The 16279-nt window shown below is 42.2% G+C and overlaps 1 protein-coding gene across 1 annotated transcript in view; it reads right to left on the minus strand.

Annotated features, from left to right (window-relative positions):
* SAMD12 (sterile alpha motif domain containing 12) overlaps window positions 1-16279 on the minus strand; it is a 388682-nt gene that overhangs the window by 335319 nt on the left and 37084 nt on the right. The window contains 1 exon segment of the mRNA XM_057734974.1: window positions 9216-9394. Coding sequence (XP_057590957.1) covers window positions 9216-9394 — 179 coding nt within the window.

The following is a 16279-nucleotide window of genomic DNA, read 5'->3' on the forward strand; positions in this document are numbered from 1 at the left end:
AACTAGAGAGCCAGTATGCTGCAAACTACAGACCCCAGATGCTCTGGAGCCCACGCGCCACAACCAGAGAAGAGAAAACCCACATGCCACAGCTAGAAAGAAGCCCACGTGCCACAGCACAGACCTACGCAGCCAAAAAAATTAAATAAGTTAACTAATTCAATAAATATAAAAAAAGACAGAGAGTGAGTGCATGATCTTGGTATATTTGAGAAACAGAAAGGCAGGTATGTCTGGAGCTCAGACAACCAGAGGAAAGCCTGATATGAGGTGGGATTAAGGAGGCCAGGAACGGCCCAAATGTCTTGGGTTCTTACCATGGGAATGAGTATGGATTTTCACTTTAAGTGCTAGGAAAAGCCATTAAGGGTGCTAAGCAAGTGAGTGGTATCCTCTGATTCAAGACCGCTGTGTGGAGGATGGATCACAGGAGGGCAGGAGTGAAGTGGAAGCCAGTTCGGTGTCCAAGCCGGTGAGGTGGACCCGGGTGATGGCAGTGGAGGTGGAACACGAGTGGATTTCAGAATATGCAGTGGGGGCAGAATAGGTGAACATGACGTGCTGATGACGTGCTGATGAATAATCGATCTGTGAACAAGAGAACTGCCTATGCAATCTGCATTTTTTAACATGATGGAATACTCTTTTTCAAATTTAATCATTCTCTTTCTCAACGTATGAGTGATGTCAGAGCAGTTTAAAATGATTACTTATTACTGTTGTTTTTTCCCTTTAAACAACTTTCGGCAATTTATATCCAAATAGAACATAAGCAGTAGCCATTTGTAAATTTATAGAGAAGAAAGAAGAGAAAGCAAGGTGTTTTTTAAAAATGATTCCAAGTACCCTTTCTACCTCCCACCCTCTTCCAACATTTCTCCAGAATCCTGAGTGTGCAGTGTCTAAAGCTGAGCTGTCGCCTCCCATCGGCTGAGGCACAGCCGAGTCGATGTTCAGCAGTGCAGACATGCATCTAATAAGCCTCTCAATGAAACGCAGCCACTTCTGCAAAGTCACGTGGGGACAGCAACATTCACCATGCAGAGCCATTCTACTAGCCTTTACAGTAAAAGTTTGCAAACCCCTGTTCTAAATGGTCACCTGAGTCTACGTATTCACAGTTCAACAGCAACTATGATATAGGATATCAGGGAAAGCAATGATACACTTGAAAATCTTATTAAATAATATGGATTTTATAAAATGTGTTAGCATCCATGTGTGTACGTAGAGAGAGAGTGTGAAACTATATGCTAATAGATGGTGTGTGTCTGTCGAACCACAATGCCCCTCACCAGGAAATAGCACCAGCCCTCTAGCTATGGGTGCAGGCTTTCTTCCACCACTTTCTGCTGTTCATCTTACTTGGCCTCAAGCTTCTCTCTCAAGTTCTACTTTATCTGCTTGAGTTCTTCACTTGGCTGAGCTGACCATGACTTCTCAGCTTTTCTAATGTCACCCATCAAGGACACAACTACTGAAGAAGCTCACTGTTATCACGTGTGCCACCTATGTCTGTCACTTTCTTAGGTGCAAATTATACACTTGCCTTTATATAGATGCATACAATTCTGAAATCCCTCAATCAATTCTGACTGTTATGACTCTGACTGCTGCCGTGGTTGAAAGGTTTACGTATTGATCTCCAGCATTTCAGGCTGGAAAAGAAAAGCGTTTGGGCAGAGTGCTACCAGACAAGCCACCCCTATAACTCAAATGCCCTTTCTCCCAGAGGCCTATCTTTGCTGTGTCAAAATTGTCAATGAATTGTAACTGGGCTCTGATCCACCCACTGATAGGGGCTCCACGTCCTCTGATGCCACCTTTCCATTTTGCATCCTCAAATGGCATGCACTACAGTCGTGGTACACAAGGAAAGGAATATGAACCAAACGGCTGCAGGCACTTGCTGCTTTGTACAGATCTGTCAGCACAACAGTGTGGAAAGCACTGGCCATGTGTCAGAGCTACTATGTTTTAGGCTAGGCTGTGCCACTACTAGCTTCAAGATTTTGGAGACGCCATGTAATCTCATCCTCACCTATGAAATAAATCAGGTAGTCAGATGCTCCCTAAGGTTCCTCCTTGATTGATTATACCATGAAACTGTGGCTCAAATGCATGCTCTACTGTCATACTTTTCCGAGCTCAATGCTTTAGTAATAAGTTCTTACCTTTTCAAATATGGGTTAACTGTAGTTTCTCCTGAGATCTTTCCAAGTGCCCAGCGCATGTGGAGAGGGGCCTGGAACTCACATAGCATGAAGTCATTTTGGCTTGTCTCTCTTGTCCTGACCCCTGATGTGTGTTCACTATGTTTCCCATGCATTATGCCCTTTCCTATCACTGGTGACATGACATTGGGTTGGCAGCTTCTTTTGGAGACACTCTTGCTCCCGGAGCCAAGAATTAGATCATTCTATCCCCAAATTGCTACAGACCTTCTCAGAGGCAGCTGAGCAACGTAATTTGATCAAGGTTAAGTACAATCCACCTTTCATCTTTAACCCAAGTGAAAATTCTTTGAGCTTTCTGTTTCAATCCCAGATTTACTGCTTCCTGCCCACTCTTACAAACATCCACCAGGCACCCTCCAGTCAACTCTCATTTATCCACCTGTGGCTTATCCAAAGTACCAGGCTTTCTCCTCCCCCTGCTCCAGCACCCAGTTCTAGGCCAGCTCCTTTAACTCTGTGCCAAAAAAACACAAACTCAATCTAATATTAGCCTAATGAGAAAAGGCTATCTGCAGCCAAAGATTCACATAATGCATCCCAAAGCCAAATGCAGGCAATTATTCACTGTTTTGGAGGCTGGCACTGCTTCTCCCTTATATAACACAGCAATCAAGATCTGCTGTGCTTCTATCCAAGAAAGAAAGAATACATGCAGTGTTTTAACCTCTTCTTTTGCCTTGTTGGCCAGATTCTCAGTATATCGGATTATATTTTCTTTTCAAATAAATAAATCATTCACACATTTAATGTTAAAGGAATGAAAAAAATCCTGGTTTTAGAGTCATTATACTTAAATTTGAATTTCATCTACCTCCAATTTTTAGCCAGAAACTAAGTTTTGGCAAGTCATTCAAATTCTTTGTTTTCTCAGCTGCAAACAGAGATCTTATAAATAAAAAGGCAGGGGGCAGTCACACATATAAGAGAGACACACAGAAAGCCACTAAGACGTGTGATCATTACTCTGATTCACCACTTTATAGGCTCTGGTGAATTTGCATTGCTGGCAAGAAAAAATAAAGATTAACCTATGAAACCCTTATTTTAAAGGCATGAAAACACAGGCTAAGTTTCCTCATAAGCACTTAGAAAATCAAGTCCAGAAGTCAAGAGTTTCTTATTTCCCAATGCTGTATTTAGGCCACTTGTGAGGACACATTCCAGAATTCCAAGGTGGGGAAAAGCCAGGATACCATCTGCTGATGGGCTGATCTTACTCCATAGCCCAAGTTGCCATGGAAACTCAAATTCCAACCATCAAAGCATTTAGGGATATCACTTTTAAAACAGACTCCCCTTTCCACATTTGTCTCATTAAAAAAAAAAAATTATTTATTTATTTATTGCCTGCATTGGGTCTTCATTGCTGCGTGTGGGCTTTCTTTAGTTGAGGTGAATGGGGGCTACTCTTCATTGTGGTGCACGGGCTTCTCACTGCAGTGGCTTCTCTTGTTGAAGAGCACGGGCTCTAGGTGCACAAGCTTCAGTAGTTGTGGCACGTGGGCTCAGTAGCCGTGGCTCACAGGCTCTAGAGTGAAGGCTCAGTAGTTGTGGTGCAAGGGCTTAGTTGCTCCACAGCATGTGGGATCTTCCAGGATCAGGGCTTGAACCCATGTCCCCTGCATTAGCAGGTGGATTCTTAACCACTGCGCCACCAGAGAAGTCCTTTTTTTAATTTTTATTTATTTATTGGCTGCATTGGGTCTTCGCAGCTTTTTCTCATGATTGAAGCACATGTCCCCCCCCCCAGGCCCAAGGACAAGGGTCAGAGAGAATGTTCACACAATTCCATCTTTTCATCTCACGCACTCCTATACCCAGAAAACTTCAATGGCTTCCACAAATCACAGCAGCCTGTCCAATAGAACTTTCTGTGATGTTCTGTCTGTGCTATCCAAGACAGTAATCCCTAGACACATGCAGACCACTTGAAACTTTGCTGGTGTGACCAAGGAAACAACTTTTCATTTTATTCATTTTAAATGGATTTAAACTGCCATACATGGTGAGTGGCTACCATATGGCATGGTGCAGGTAGAAAATAAATCCATGCTCCTTGCATTCAAATCCTATATGACTTGGCCCCAACCTACTATTCCAACCTCAGCTTCCAGAACACAGACCCTGACTCAAGGAGACTGTTGCTGAGAGCACCCGAGGATGTCTATGGCCACACCCTGGCTCAGGCACCATTGCTAAGGGCGCCTTCCATTCTTTCTGCTGCATATTTGAATGTTACCTGTATTTCACAAAGTGATGAATTTCTTCCTCTATCAGGGTACGTACCCTCTCTGGCAGCCCCATGCCTACTGCTCTGGGAAGGAAAGGTTAATTAACCTCAGGCCTGTCCAGGAAGGACTCCAGGTGCTCACAGGGCTGCCTCCTCAAAAACTGCTATGTGAACCACACCTGGTCTACAGGACCTGCGAGATGGCCTTGGGCCCACATGACTAGAATGGTAAAAAGAATGGTGGGAAGAAAGAGGCTGTACCTTCTCTGTGTCAAAGACACTCATCCTCACCTTGGCTCTCACCTGTGGCAGTTGTAGCTGTCCCTGTGTGGGTGAAGGAGCAGAAGAAGCTGTGTACGTTCACATCTTCTAACCCTCCTGATGAGATGAAATGCTATATCTACTCTCTCTCTTGCCTGGTATCCACCTGTAAAGCTAAGTCAACATAGTGTTTGCATTTTGAACTTATAACAGCAGCTGTGGTATGGCATACATACTCTGAATTCCTAAGTCCTCACTGGCATTTAGGACTCCCATTGGTAAATATCTTTTGCAAATCCACATTTCAATTAGATCTGTTTTTTTTTTTTTTTTTTCAAATAGACTGTAGGCTACCCAATAATGAGGCTTAAAAGTGAGCTTGGGGGACTTCCCTGGCGGTCCAGCGGTTAAGACTCCATGCTTGCACTACAGGGGGTCACGGGTTCGATCTCTGGTTGGGGAACTAAGATCCTGCATGCTGTGCAGCAGAGCTAAAAAAAAAAAAAAAAAAAGAGAGAAGAAAAAAGAAAAAAAAGCGGGCTTGGTTTTCTATTGATTTCTCCTTCTCCTTCATCTATAAGAGCTGACAGCAACTCGTAGTACGGATAACCTCTTTCTGAAATCAGGACCCTAGTCTTTTGAGTAACTGGGGCCAAGGGTCCCAAATCACATTTAAGATAAAGAAACAAAAAAAATGATTTTTCCAAGGATATGTAGAGATAGAGATATTTTTTAATTATGAAAGCAATATAAATTTCAGGGTCAAGATGGTAGATTAAACTTGTGCTATGCAATCACCTCTCAGGCTCTAAAAACTTAAAGATACTAGAAAATATATTTTTTAATTTATATAAGGCCAAACTTGAAATCAAGGGAAGAGACAGCTCGAGGTGCCAGGAGCCCACAGCAGTGAGGAGGCATGAAGCTCGGTACACCTGCTGGAGGTCTAGAACAGGGATTGGTTTCAAAGCCCAACTTGGCCAGGCCGAAAGTGGCAGGGCCCACAGGCATGATGGGGACCTGGCACCAGGTTCCTGTATGAAGCGTGCAGATGGGAGAGCACATCTGGGGGGACTTGATTTGCATAGTCAGTCAGTAGCAAATAGAACATCAAATGGAAACATAATTAAACACCTGGGCAAAGCTGTTACATCCCAAAAAGTTCAGGAAGAGACAAACACAAAAGCACCTCATCAGTGCTCGCTTCAGCAGCACACAGACTACAAAAGCACCTCCTCAAAAGGCCTCCACAACCCAAGGCACGCATAGTCCCCAAGACAACTCCTCCTTGGCTAATAACCAGCAAGAATCAGGAGGCAGGAGAGGGGAGACAGCACCCTCAAAGGTAAAATACCAACTCAACAAACAGGAAAAGTCACAGTTGAGCTGTTTAAGTTAATGGGGCAATCTGAAAAAGGCTTTAAAATAAATATGCTTAAAAGGATATCTATCTTTTTTTATTAAAACAAGTGCAGAAAAAGAAAGTTTTCCCCATAATCTCAGCTCCAGATATAAACTGCTGCTCAAATTGTGGAATGAAGTCTTTCAGACTCAGGAATGCCTTTGTACAGAGAAAAGATATTTTTATGAAAATGGGAACCTGTTACACACTGTGCAGTAACCTGCCCTTCTCCCCTTCCCCCTACGCTAACATAGCAGCACACTCGTCTTCCCACATAAACACTGCTGTAGACTGAATGTCTATGTCCCCCTAAAATTCACATACTGAAACCTAACCCCTGATGTGATAGTATTAGGAGGAGGGGCCTTTGGCAGGGTGGAGACCTCATGAATGGGATTAATGCCCTTGTGAAAGAGACTCCTGGTCCTTTTCCTCCACCTGAGTATACAGAGAGAAGACGGCTGTCTGTGAACCAGGAAACGGGCTCTCATCAGATAGTCAGTCTGGTGGCACCTTGATCTTGAACTTCCCAGCCTTCATAACTGTGAGAAATAAATTTCTATTGTTTATAAGTCACCTAGTTTAAGGTATTGTTATAGCAGCGTGAACAGACTAAGATAAATACCCAGGTCTCCCTCACTGTTATAAAGGGAGAATTCTATTCCATTCCACCAACACGCAGTTTCTGTAGCCAATGTCCTATGAATGATGTTGTTTTCATATTATAAACTTTGCTAGAGTGACCGTTCTCCTGCAGCCATCTTTGTACATCTGGATGATTACTTCCTTAGGACATGTTCCTAGAGAGGGAATGACTGGCTCAAAACTTACACACATTTAAAATTTTGATAACTCTATCAGATTGTCCTACAGAAAATCTGTACCAATTTACACTGAGTAGCTTTAATCATGCATTTCTAGCATGAGGTTTTTTAAGGTAAGTTTAGAGTAGGTCAAGTTACCAGAGATTCAATTATTTACCCAAGGAAAAAGGATGACTCACAACTCCAATAATCCTCTAAGTACAACAGAAGGGCACATTTCAATGTGTTTGTACATGCACAGAACATGTTCACATTGTCTCTCGTACAGAGTCTCTAGGGTATGTGACACTGCAGGTCTGCAGTAATCACTCACTGCTTTTATTTTGTTCCCCCAGCAACCACCACTGTCATTAAGCCCTCCATGAAAAAAATACTTTGTAACAAGAGCTCTTAGTCTGTTCACTCCTAAACATGTCAATGTGAAGACACTCAGAATCCCCTCTCAACTCCGTGTGGGGGTTTCACTGTAGATGATGTGGATAAACTCAGATGAATCTGGTTTCCAACTATAGTCTATTTCTGAGGAAAGGTTCATTATGGGTGACATACATTCTTAGTAAAGTAGGTTTTCAGCAAAGCAAATATAAAGTGATTTAGAGGCAAAGGCTGGTGTTACTGACATGAAAATTCAGAGTTTACTACAATATCACACATTCCAAATAATTCAGAAGTTATCAAATCCTACCAGGTCTGAATCAAACTTCTTATATCACCAATCTGTTTTGCAAATAAATGAATCTGGACATGGTTAAAGGTGAGTTAAATCAGGCAAATGTCAATTAGTTTTTCTTCTCCACTCTAATTTTTAATATTTTAAGCATCTCTTCGAAAAGATCCTACTCAGATAAACCATTCATCTTCCTAGTTAAAAGAAGACCCTTAAGATATCTTTTTCTCACTCTTTCGAGATGGCGTTACTGGCTGATTGGATTTAGATGTCATAATAGGGCTCACTTATTCCCAACTCCTCTCATAAACCAAACCTCAAAAAGCAATGAGTTTCCTATGAGGTGCAATTTCTCTCAGCTACAATGTCTATGCAAAGTATCTGCAACAGCTTCCTTGCTAATCATTCCCCACTCCCTACAACACCGACACACAGACACTCTTTATGTCATCAGTTTTTAATTATCCACACTAAAGAAGGGAAGTGGCCATGGTAATTATTCAAAACTATAAAGCAGAAAAATTTACATCTGATTTCGGAAGGCATTTTTTGGGGGGAGTAGGTGGTTATTGTATGACAGCCAAGTGACCTTTCTATTTGAGGTTTTTCTTGGGTGACTGCAATCTTTGCTTTCCAAGACATGCATATATTCATCCACTCAACAAACATTTGAAAGCAGATTCCTTTGAAGAAAATGCACAAGGGAGAAACCAAATACCACATGAAGATTAGTTCTCTCAGTTTCCCAGGGGCAAACTAATATACACCTCCAACAAGAGCATCTTTTCTGATTTAAGACAAAAAACCCATATAGTGCCAGTTCCATTGTGAAAAACCTTTGAAAGAGGTTTCTCTAACAAAAGAATCATCCATTCTCTAACTCCCAGTTTACCAAGGTGTGTTTTATACCAACACCTAGCCTAAAGACTAAAAGAACAAAGCATATTGCAACAAAATAAACCACATACGCCTTTCATTAATTAGGGTCCCGTTTACTATTGTCTACCTTATAGAATTGTTATAAGGACACAATAAACCAGTATATCAAGAGTCCTTTAAACAGTACCCGGAATATATGTATATATGTGATAAAATGTCACTTTTGTGATTGTCAGCAAAAGCCCCCTCATACTCATGTAGCCAACTGGGCCTTTTACAAAATATTTCCACATACACAGTACTATTTTATCTGTTTAACCGGATGAAGGAGGTGGTTCTTCTGATACCCATTCTACAGGTGAAGAATCTGAGGCTTGGAAAGTCACAGGAGTTGTCCAATATCATAAAATGATAAACCTGAGCCTGGTAAACAAATATTTCAGCTTTAAGTCCAAGGAGCTCTTCCCTATAGCTCATTCTATATCATTCTCAGAGCCTCATGGGATGAGACTGACCACAAATGTGTTTCAATTTCGCTCTAAAGGGGGATACAGTCAATATTTTCCTTTTTCATTACCTGCAATCAAGGAACAGTGTTTCTGTAACTGAATATACAATGATAATGAAAGCACCATCAGTTCTTCTCTGGGGCTGGACCACAAAATATCAAATCTGTAGTGTAAGAATCTCCTTAACTTATTGGATCATCACCTACCTTAGCTGTCTCAGCTTCTGCCTGCAGTCGCTTGGGGGTTCCTTTTTGGTCAAGCACCTTCTGGAAATTTTTGTTTTTAATGGATTGAGATTCAACACCTTCACCTTCAATTTGCAGTTTAATACCTTCAGAGCGGGCAGGGTGATCAATCCCCCGCGGATTCAAACCGCAGTGGAGAGCTAGGAAAGAGGAAAAAAAAATCGAACTCAGAAAACAGATTCTATAAAGAGGTTGTCCACGAAAGACAATATTTCATCTGGCTTGTATGGGAAGAAACAAGGCACCTCCAAGTCAAGAGGTGGGGTCATAATTATGGGAAATGATTTGGTCAAGAGTGAAATCCTGAGCTTTGAGGTTTGGAAGACTAGAGTACAAATCCAGGAGCCATCAGTTCCAAGTTGTCTGACCTTGAGCAAGCGTCTAAGCCCCACATTACAGATGACAATACCACATCAGGCAACTTGGGTACTGCCTCCTACACATGCAATTATTTCAACCGTTGCAGTTTAGTGTGTATCTCTGCTTCCATCTGGAAAACTGCTCATTCCCTCCTGCTTCTTAATCTTCTCTATTCTTCAAGCAACCACTCAAGTCCACCCTCCTGCAGTCACTCAACCAATATTTATTGAGCACTTACTAAGTGCCATTCCTGGGTCAGGTCCTGGAAACATGGATTTGTATACGACAGATGTTAGCTTCAAAGAACTCACAATCCAGTAGAAGAGGCAGACAAGAGACAAAAGAGCTAGTGGTTTTAAAACAGTTACTACTCCTCCATGAAAGAAGGAAAAGGCAGAGTGGAGGATTCAAGGGAGCCAAGCCTCATGGCCTCCTATTTTCATCTTACTCTCTCCACATCCTTTAATGCAGACACCCACACAAATAAAATCTAAAGCCCATTCTGAGTATATTTACTCACTCTACATAGGAGTTCTTCAGTGTACCCACGACTATCAAAGAAATAGAAATGAATGTTAAAGGAAACACACCTTCCACCTAGACAGTATCCATGAACCAACAGGTGTGTGTGTGTGAATACATGTGTGTGTGCGCCAATGTGTGTGTGAGTGTGTGTGAATGTGTGTGTGTGAATGTATGCATGTGTGAATGTGTGCGTGCGTGAATGTGTGAGTGTGCATGTGTGAATGTGCGTGCGTGAATGTGTGTGCATGAATGTGCATGTGTGTGAATGCGTATGTGTGTGTGAATGTGCATGTGTGAATGTGTGCGTGTGAGAACGTGTGTGTGAGTGTGCATGTGTGTGCGTATGTGAATGTGCGTGTGTGAATGTATGTGTGCATGTGTGTGAATGTGCATGTGTGTGAATGTGCGTGTGTAAATGTGTGCGTGCGTGAATGTGTGTGTGCGTGAATGTGCGTGTGTGTGAATGTGTGCATGCGTGAATGTGTGTGTGTGCGTGAATGTGCGTGTGTGTGAATGTGTGTGTGAGTGAATGTGCGTGCGTGTGAATGTGCACACGCTTATGCATATGCAGCTGGTACGTGTATTTTGAGGTCTCCGGTGGAGAATTCTCTAATCTCTCTGTGACCTCCCCCAACCCTTCAAATGTAGCTAAACTTCCAACCTTATCCACTTCCCTTGGCCTTAGAGGATTTGAGGCCAGAACCTCCAAGTTCATCCCATCTCCCTCAAGACTCCACTTCATCGATGATCTCCTTTTATCCAGCATCTTCAATCTCTCCCTTTCTCAGTGTTCTTCCCCTTTACAGGGTGTCTGTGATTCTCAAATTCTTCCCTTTCCTTAGCACCCCACCCAGGTAGGGTTTCCTTTTCTCTTGACCAGGCTTGTGAAAGAATATTTCACACCTGAGAGATGAGTCAAGGCTTCCCAGAAGAAGTCAGTCAGGTATTCTTTTCCCCACTCTTCACTCCCCCCTTAACAGGCCCCATCCAGTCCCATAACATTTGACATAATCGGCCCACCCATGACTCTCAAATTTTAAATCCAGCCTAGAGAGACCTCTCTTACAAGCTTCAGAAGTAAGACTGTTACTCAATATCCCAATGTCAGTGTATCACAGATCTCACACTTAACATGTTCACATTTAACCTTGGTTTTTCTACCAAAAAATACTCACCTTCTCCAGTTACTCACACAGAAACTGAGGAGTCCTCCCTGACACCCCTCTCTCCATAAGTTACCACATCCCTCCCATCTGTCACCAGAGCCAGTAAGTGCCACACTCAAAATGCTGCTCCCATCCATCTACTTCACTCACCTCCACTGCCATCATCCTGGTCCACGCTACCCACGTCTCTCCCCCAGAGGGTGACTAGCCCAACTGCTCTTCATCACTGGACCCCCGCAATCCCATTAAAAAATTATAGGTTAGTTCAAGAGACTCTTCTGCTACAAGACGGAAACAGACTCACAGACTTAGAGAAGGAACTTATGGTTACCTGGGCAGGAAGGGATAGTTAGGAAGTTTGGGATTGAAATATACACACTGCTATATTTAAAGTAAATAACCAACAAGGACCTACTGTATAAAAAGACGGATAGCAGATAAGAGAATAATATAGATGAGATGAGACTGGCCATGTGTTGATAATTCTTGAAGCTAATTGGTGGATTCATGGGGATTTATTACACTACTCCTTCCACTTTTGTGTATGTTTGAAATTTCCCATAATAAAAATGTTAAAAAAAAAACTTTCTAATGGTTTCATTTTACACCCAGATCATTCAAAAACCTTTAACATGGCGAACAAGGCAGTGCATTATCTGTCCCCTACCTCTCTGACTTCCTCTCCCACTATAGTATTCCTCATTCACTCCACCTGGACCGCATACTTCCTTTCAGTTCCCTGAACGCTCCACGCCTTCTGGACTTCGTAAATAACCTTTCTTTTTTTTTTTTTTTTTTTTGCTTAAATATCAACCCTTCAAATATGCCTTCCCTTAATCCCCTTCTTCATTCCCCCCATCCCTCCCCACCCCTCACTGCCCATTAGATCATGTGCCTGGAATGGCAAGTATTCAACAAACGTATGAAAGATCTTACACTCAATGTACAAAGGTCCATATGCATGTGACCCTATTTATACTACTTTATATCAAAATTATCTGAATTTCTTTTCTAGCCTTCAAGCTTCCTACAACAAGGACCAGTCTATTTCATGGTGCATTGAAGGTGCTCAACATGTGTTAGTTCATGTCTCCTCCCTCAGGCTTTGTGGTGGGTCTCAAACAATCTTCATGAGAAACTCTGAGACATAATTATATTCATTTCAGAGACAAGGGAAATGAGGCTCAAAGAGTTATAGTCATAAAAAGTCATACAGGTGTCTGCTGAAGGTCACAAAGATCATGGATCATTTAGGTTGCCAATGATTTCAAGTTTCAGATGAACAAACCCAAAATAGATTAAGCACTAAGGAAAATCATTAGCTTTCAGGAGAGGAAGCCCAGTAATGGGAAAAGTTCTGAGTTAGCTGACTTCCCAGTTCAATGGTGCCATCAAGGACTCTTTTTTCATCTTTCTATTCTGCTATCCATAACATCACCTTTATCCTAAGCCTGGGTTGCCACGTGGCACTAGAGCTACAAGCTTCTAGTCCTCATCCAGCAATAAAGACAGCTTGATTGGCAATAGTTTCTTCCCCAAATCCTCCTCGAAACTTGGATCTTTTCTCATTGGCCCAAAGTGAATCACACACATCCATTAGTGAATTAAAACCCTGGCAGTAGAGATAGGATTACCCTTAAACCAGCTGACCTTCAGCTAAGGTCAAGTCCCCAAATGACATCAATGTTACTCAATAAGGCAGAGGTGGAATGGATGCTGGAGAACCAACCACAATGCCCAATTCAGGCAGTAGTAGAAAAAGAACAAAATCTATGAGAGCATGAGGCTAATTACCGTTAATATCAATCAGCTTCTCCATCTCCAAAGACCAGCCTACTTACAATCAATCTTCAGTGAAACATACTAAAATTGTGATTATTAAAGAGGGGAGCCTGTGTAGGGAGATGGGGGATTGGCATGGGATGGATTTAGACATTAATGAGGAAAAGAAAAAAGTATCTTTGATCTTACTCCAGCATGATTCCCAGCTGCTTCCTGCGTTGAAATTCACAGCCTAGGAATATCACTGAGATGCTGGTAGCTTCCAGTACCTCTTGTCCTCCTCTGCCATCACCTCCCCACCCATGAGACTCTCATACTTCCCTCACTTTTGCTCATGTTGGTCCCTCCTCCTAGAAAACGGTTCTATTTCCTCTCAACCCTACTTCCTTCTTTGGGAAGTGAACCCCTACTCAGCCCATGTGTCTGTTCAGGCTTCATAAAGCCTTCTAGGAGGCTCTGGTCTCCTGATGCTTCATCTCCTCACGCCTGGGGATGTCTGTCTAATTGATCTGGCTGCCTCGCTGACCATAACTGCCAGCTCCATCTCCACGGCCCAGTCTAGAATCTGGCACATAATAGGCGCTGAAGAAACATTTGTTCAGCTGCTGAACGAACCAGCAATCTTCTGTCTTTACACAAGCATGCCTTACATCAAAAGGCATCTTTTCTCTGCTAGTAGATACTAAGTGTACAAAAGGTAAGATCTCTATAGACATGAGGGGGGTTTTGGTGTTTTGGCTTTCTATGCAGGGGTTTTGGTGTTTTGGCTTTCTATGCAGGGCACCTTCTTCACACATATATCTTAATCCTCTATAGCTATTCCCTCCTCGCCTGCAAATCTAGTAGTTGATTTAGGGTTTTGTGCTTGGGTGTATTTATTTAAAACTGTTTCTGCCAGGTTTTGTTTTATTTTCCCTGAAATTTCATGTCCCTAACGTTTACAACTTTCAAGTGGCCTCTTAGAAGCTGTGACTTCCGTCTCTGTTTACCATCTAAAAAGTGCCCTCGTTTGCTTTCTCTTTTCTGTTTTCATCACTACCCTTTCTTGTTTTCACTTATTTACTCAATGTACTGGGCTCAGCAGCTCACAGGTCAGCTTTGAGAACGTCCTGCTTCCCTGATCTTCCCAACCAGTCTCGTGCCCTATGGATTTCTAGTTATTGAGCTGACACTTCAGCCTGCTTGCGTTCTTTACCTGAACGGCTGCCACTGTCCCTCTGATGTTAAAGTTGCTAATAGTGAGCTCTTAAAATGAGGAGTTAAAGACCAGATTTTACAAGTGTTGTTCTATTAAAAAGCTAGAGAAAATCCTCCAAACAAATACACGTTTTACCATTGTTTTGAGATGCCAATTCGAAGGCACCATCTCTTTTTCATATGCGAAGACCCACTCCTTCAGAAATTGAAACCCTTGTGCATTGCTGGTGGGAATGTAAAATGGGACAGCTTCTGTGGAAAACTGTATGGTGATTCCTCAAAAAAAAAATTAAAATAGAATTAAGATTTGATCTAGCAATTCAACCAAACAATTGAAGTAGGAACTCAAACAGATATTTGTATATCCATGTTCACACTATTAGCAGCACTATTCACAGTAGCCAAAAGACGGAAAGAATCCAGATGTCCACTGATGGATGAATGGATAAACAAAATGTCGTATATAAGCACTATGGAATATTATTCAGTCTTAAAAAGGAATGAAATTCTGATACACGGTACAATCGGGATGGACCTTGAAGACATTATGCACAGTGAAATAAGCCAGTCACAGAAGGACAAGTATTATATGATTCCACTTATGAGGTACTTAGAACCGTCAAATTCATAGAGACAAAGTGGAACAGTGGTTACCAGGGGCTGGATGAGAGGGGAATGGGGACTTGTTGCCTAGTGTGGAGTTTCAGTTTGGGTTGATGAAAAAGTTCTGGAGATGGATAGTGGTGATGGTTGCACAACAACATAAATATACTTAATGCCACTGAATCACACACTCAAAAATGGTTAGTGATCAATTTTGTTATACTCTACAATAAAATTTTAAAACAAAAAAACCAAAAAAGCACTCCCTCTCGTTTCACCTTGCTACTGCCTCCTTTATGTGGCAAGTTCCAAAAGAATCTTTATTCTTCTTTCAATCACCTCATTGTGATTTTCAGGTATAACATGTTTTTTGTTTTCTTTTTAAAAAATATAACAGATAATGACAGCTCAATGGTATCAGATTACTTTAAAATGTTCCTGGAAAGGGCATGCTCTCCAAAATGGGCCCCAGGCTGACCGGCAGAAGACATGCTTCACTTGCTGGAAGTGAGCCTCGGCCTTCCTGGCCCTGACCTCTGAGAGATCCCATTCCGATGGGACTTAGGTCACAGTAACAGACTATGCCTAAGTGCCAGGGTTCATTGCATCTCAAGATGATTCAAGAGGACCTGAGGGACACGCTGGCATCACAACATTCATTTGTAAGGACAAGTGGATTGTATTTGCCAAGAAGTCACCCAGCTTCCCAGTCTTTTCAATCCCCACCCACGCCACACTCTCCCTGTAGTGAGACAAGGGACGGAGCCTCATTCAAGTTGAATGGTCCTTTATTCCCAGCATCACTGTGAACAAAGATGCTGTGCAAACACCCCAATAGTGCTGCTCTCGCTCCTGCATCTATGTTTCTACCATCACGCAGACGCTGCTTGCAGCTCCTGAGATGTCTTGTGCTTCTCTGCTTTGCCAGAATTGATCTTTTTCCATAACATACTCTTCCCTTATTTGCATGGATAACCCTTCAGGAAATATTACATGCTCTTTCTTCTTTCCCCTGTGAAGCTCTAACTGATTTTGCACCCATTACATCCTCCTAAGCAATGTTGACAATGCATCTCTTTTTCTTATTAGATCTGTTGTGTGTGTGTATACAGCATGCATTGCAAGTATTTATTAACACAGCTGCCTACTCTATAAGCAGGAGCCCCATGAAGCAAGTGACTTCTTATTGAGCTCTACAAGCCCAGAGCCTAGCCAAATGACTAACGTACAGTCATGCTGAATCACTGCTCCCAGAATGAGCAGAGGTATGATGGAAAGATACTGATTCAATCCTACTGACTCGCATTCCCTTCTTATGAGTAGCTTACATCTTTATTTTTCAAAAGAGCAAATAAAAGTTGCTTCCAACCTAATTGGATAATTCAAAGATAT

This window comes from Hippopotamus amphibius, chromosome 5 (genome assembly GCF_030028045.1).
Source record: "Hippopotamus amphibius kiboko isolate mHipAmp2 chromosome 5, mHipAmp2.hap2, whole genome shotgun sequence".
In the NCBI taxonomy this organism is placed as follows: Eukaryota; Metazoa; Chordata; class Mammalia; order Artiodactyla; family Hippopotamidae; genus Hippopotamus; species Hippopotamus amphibius.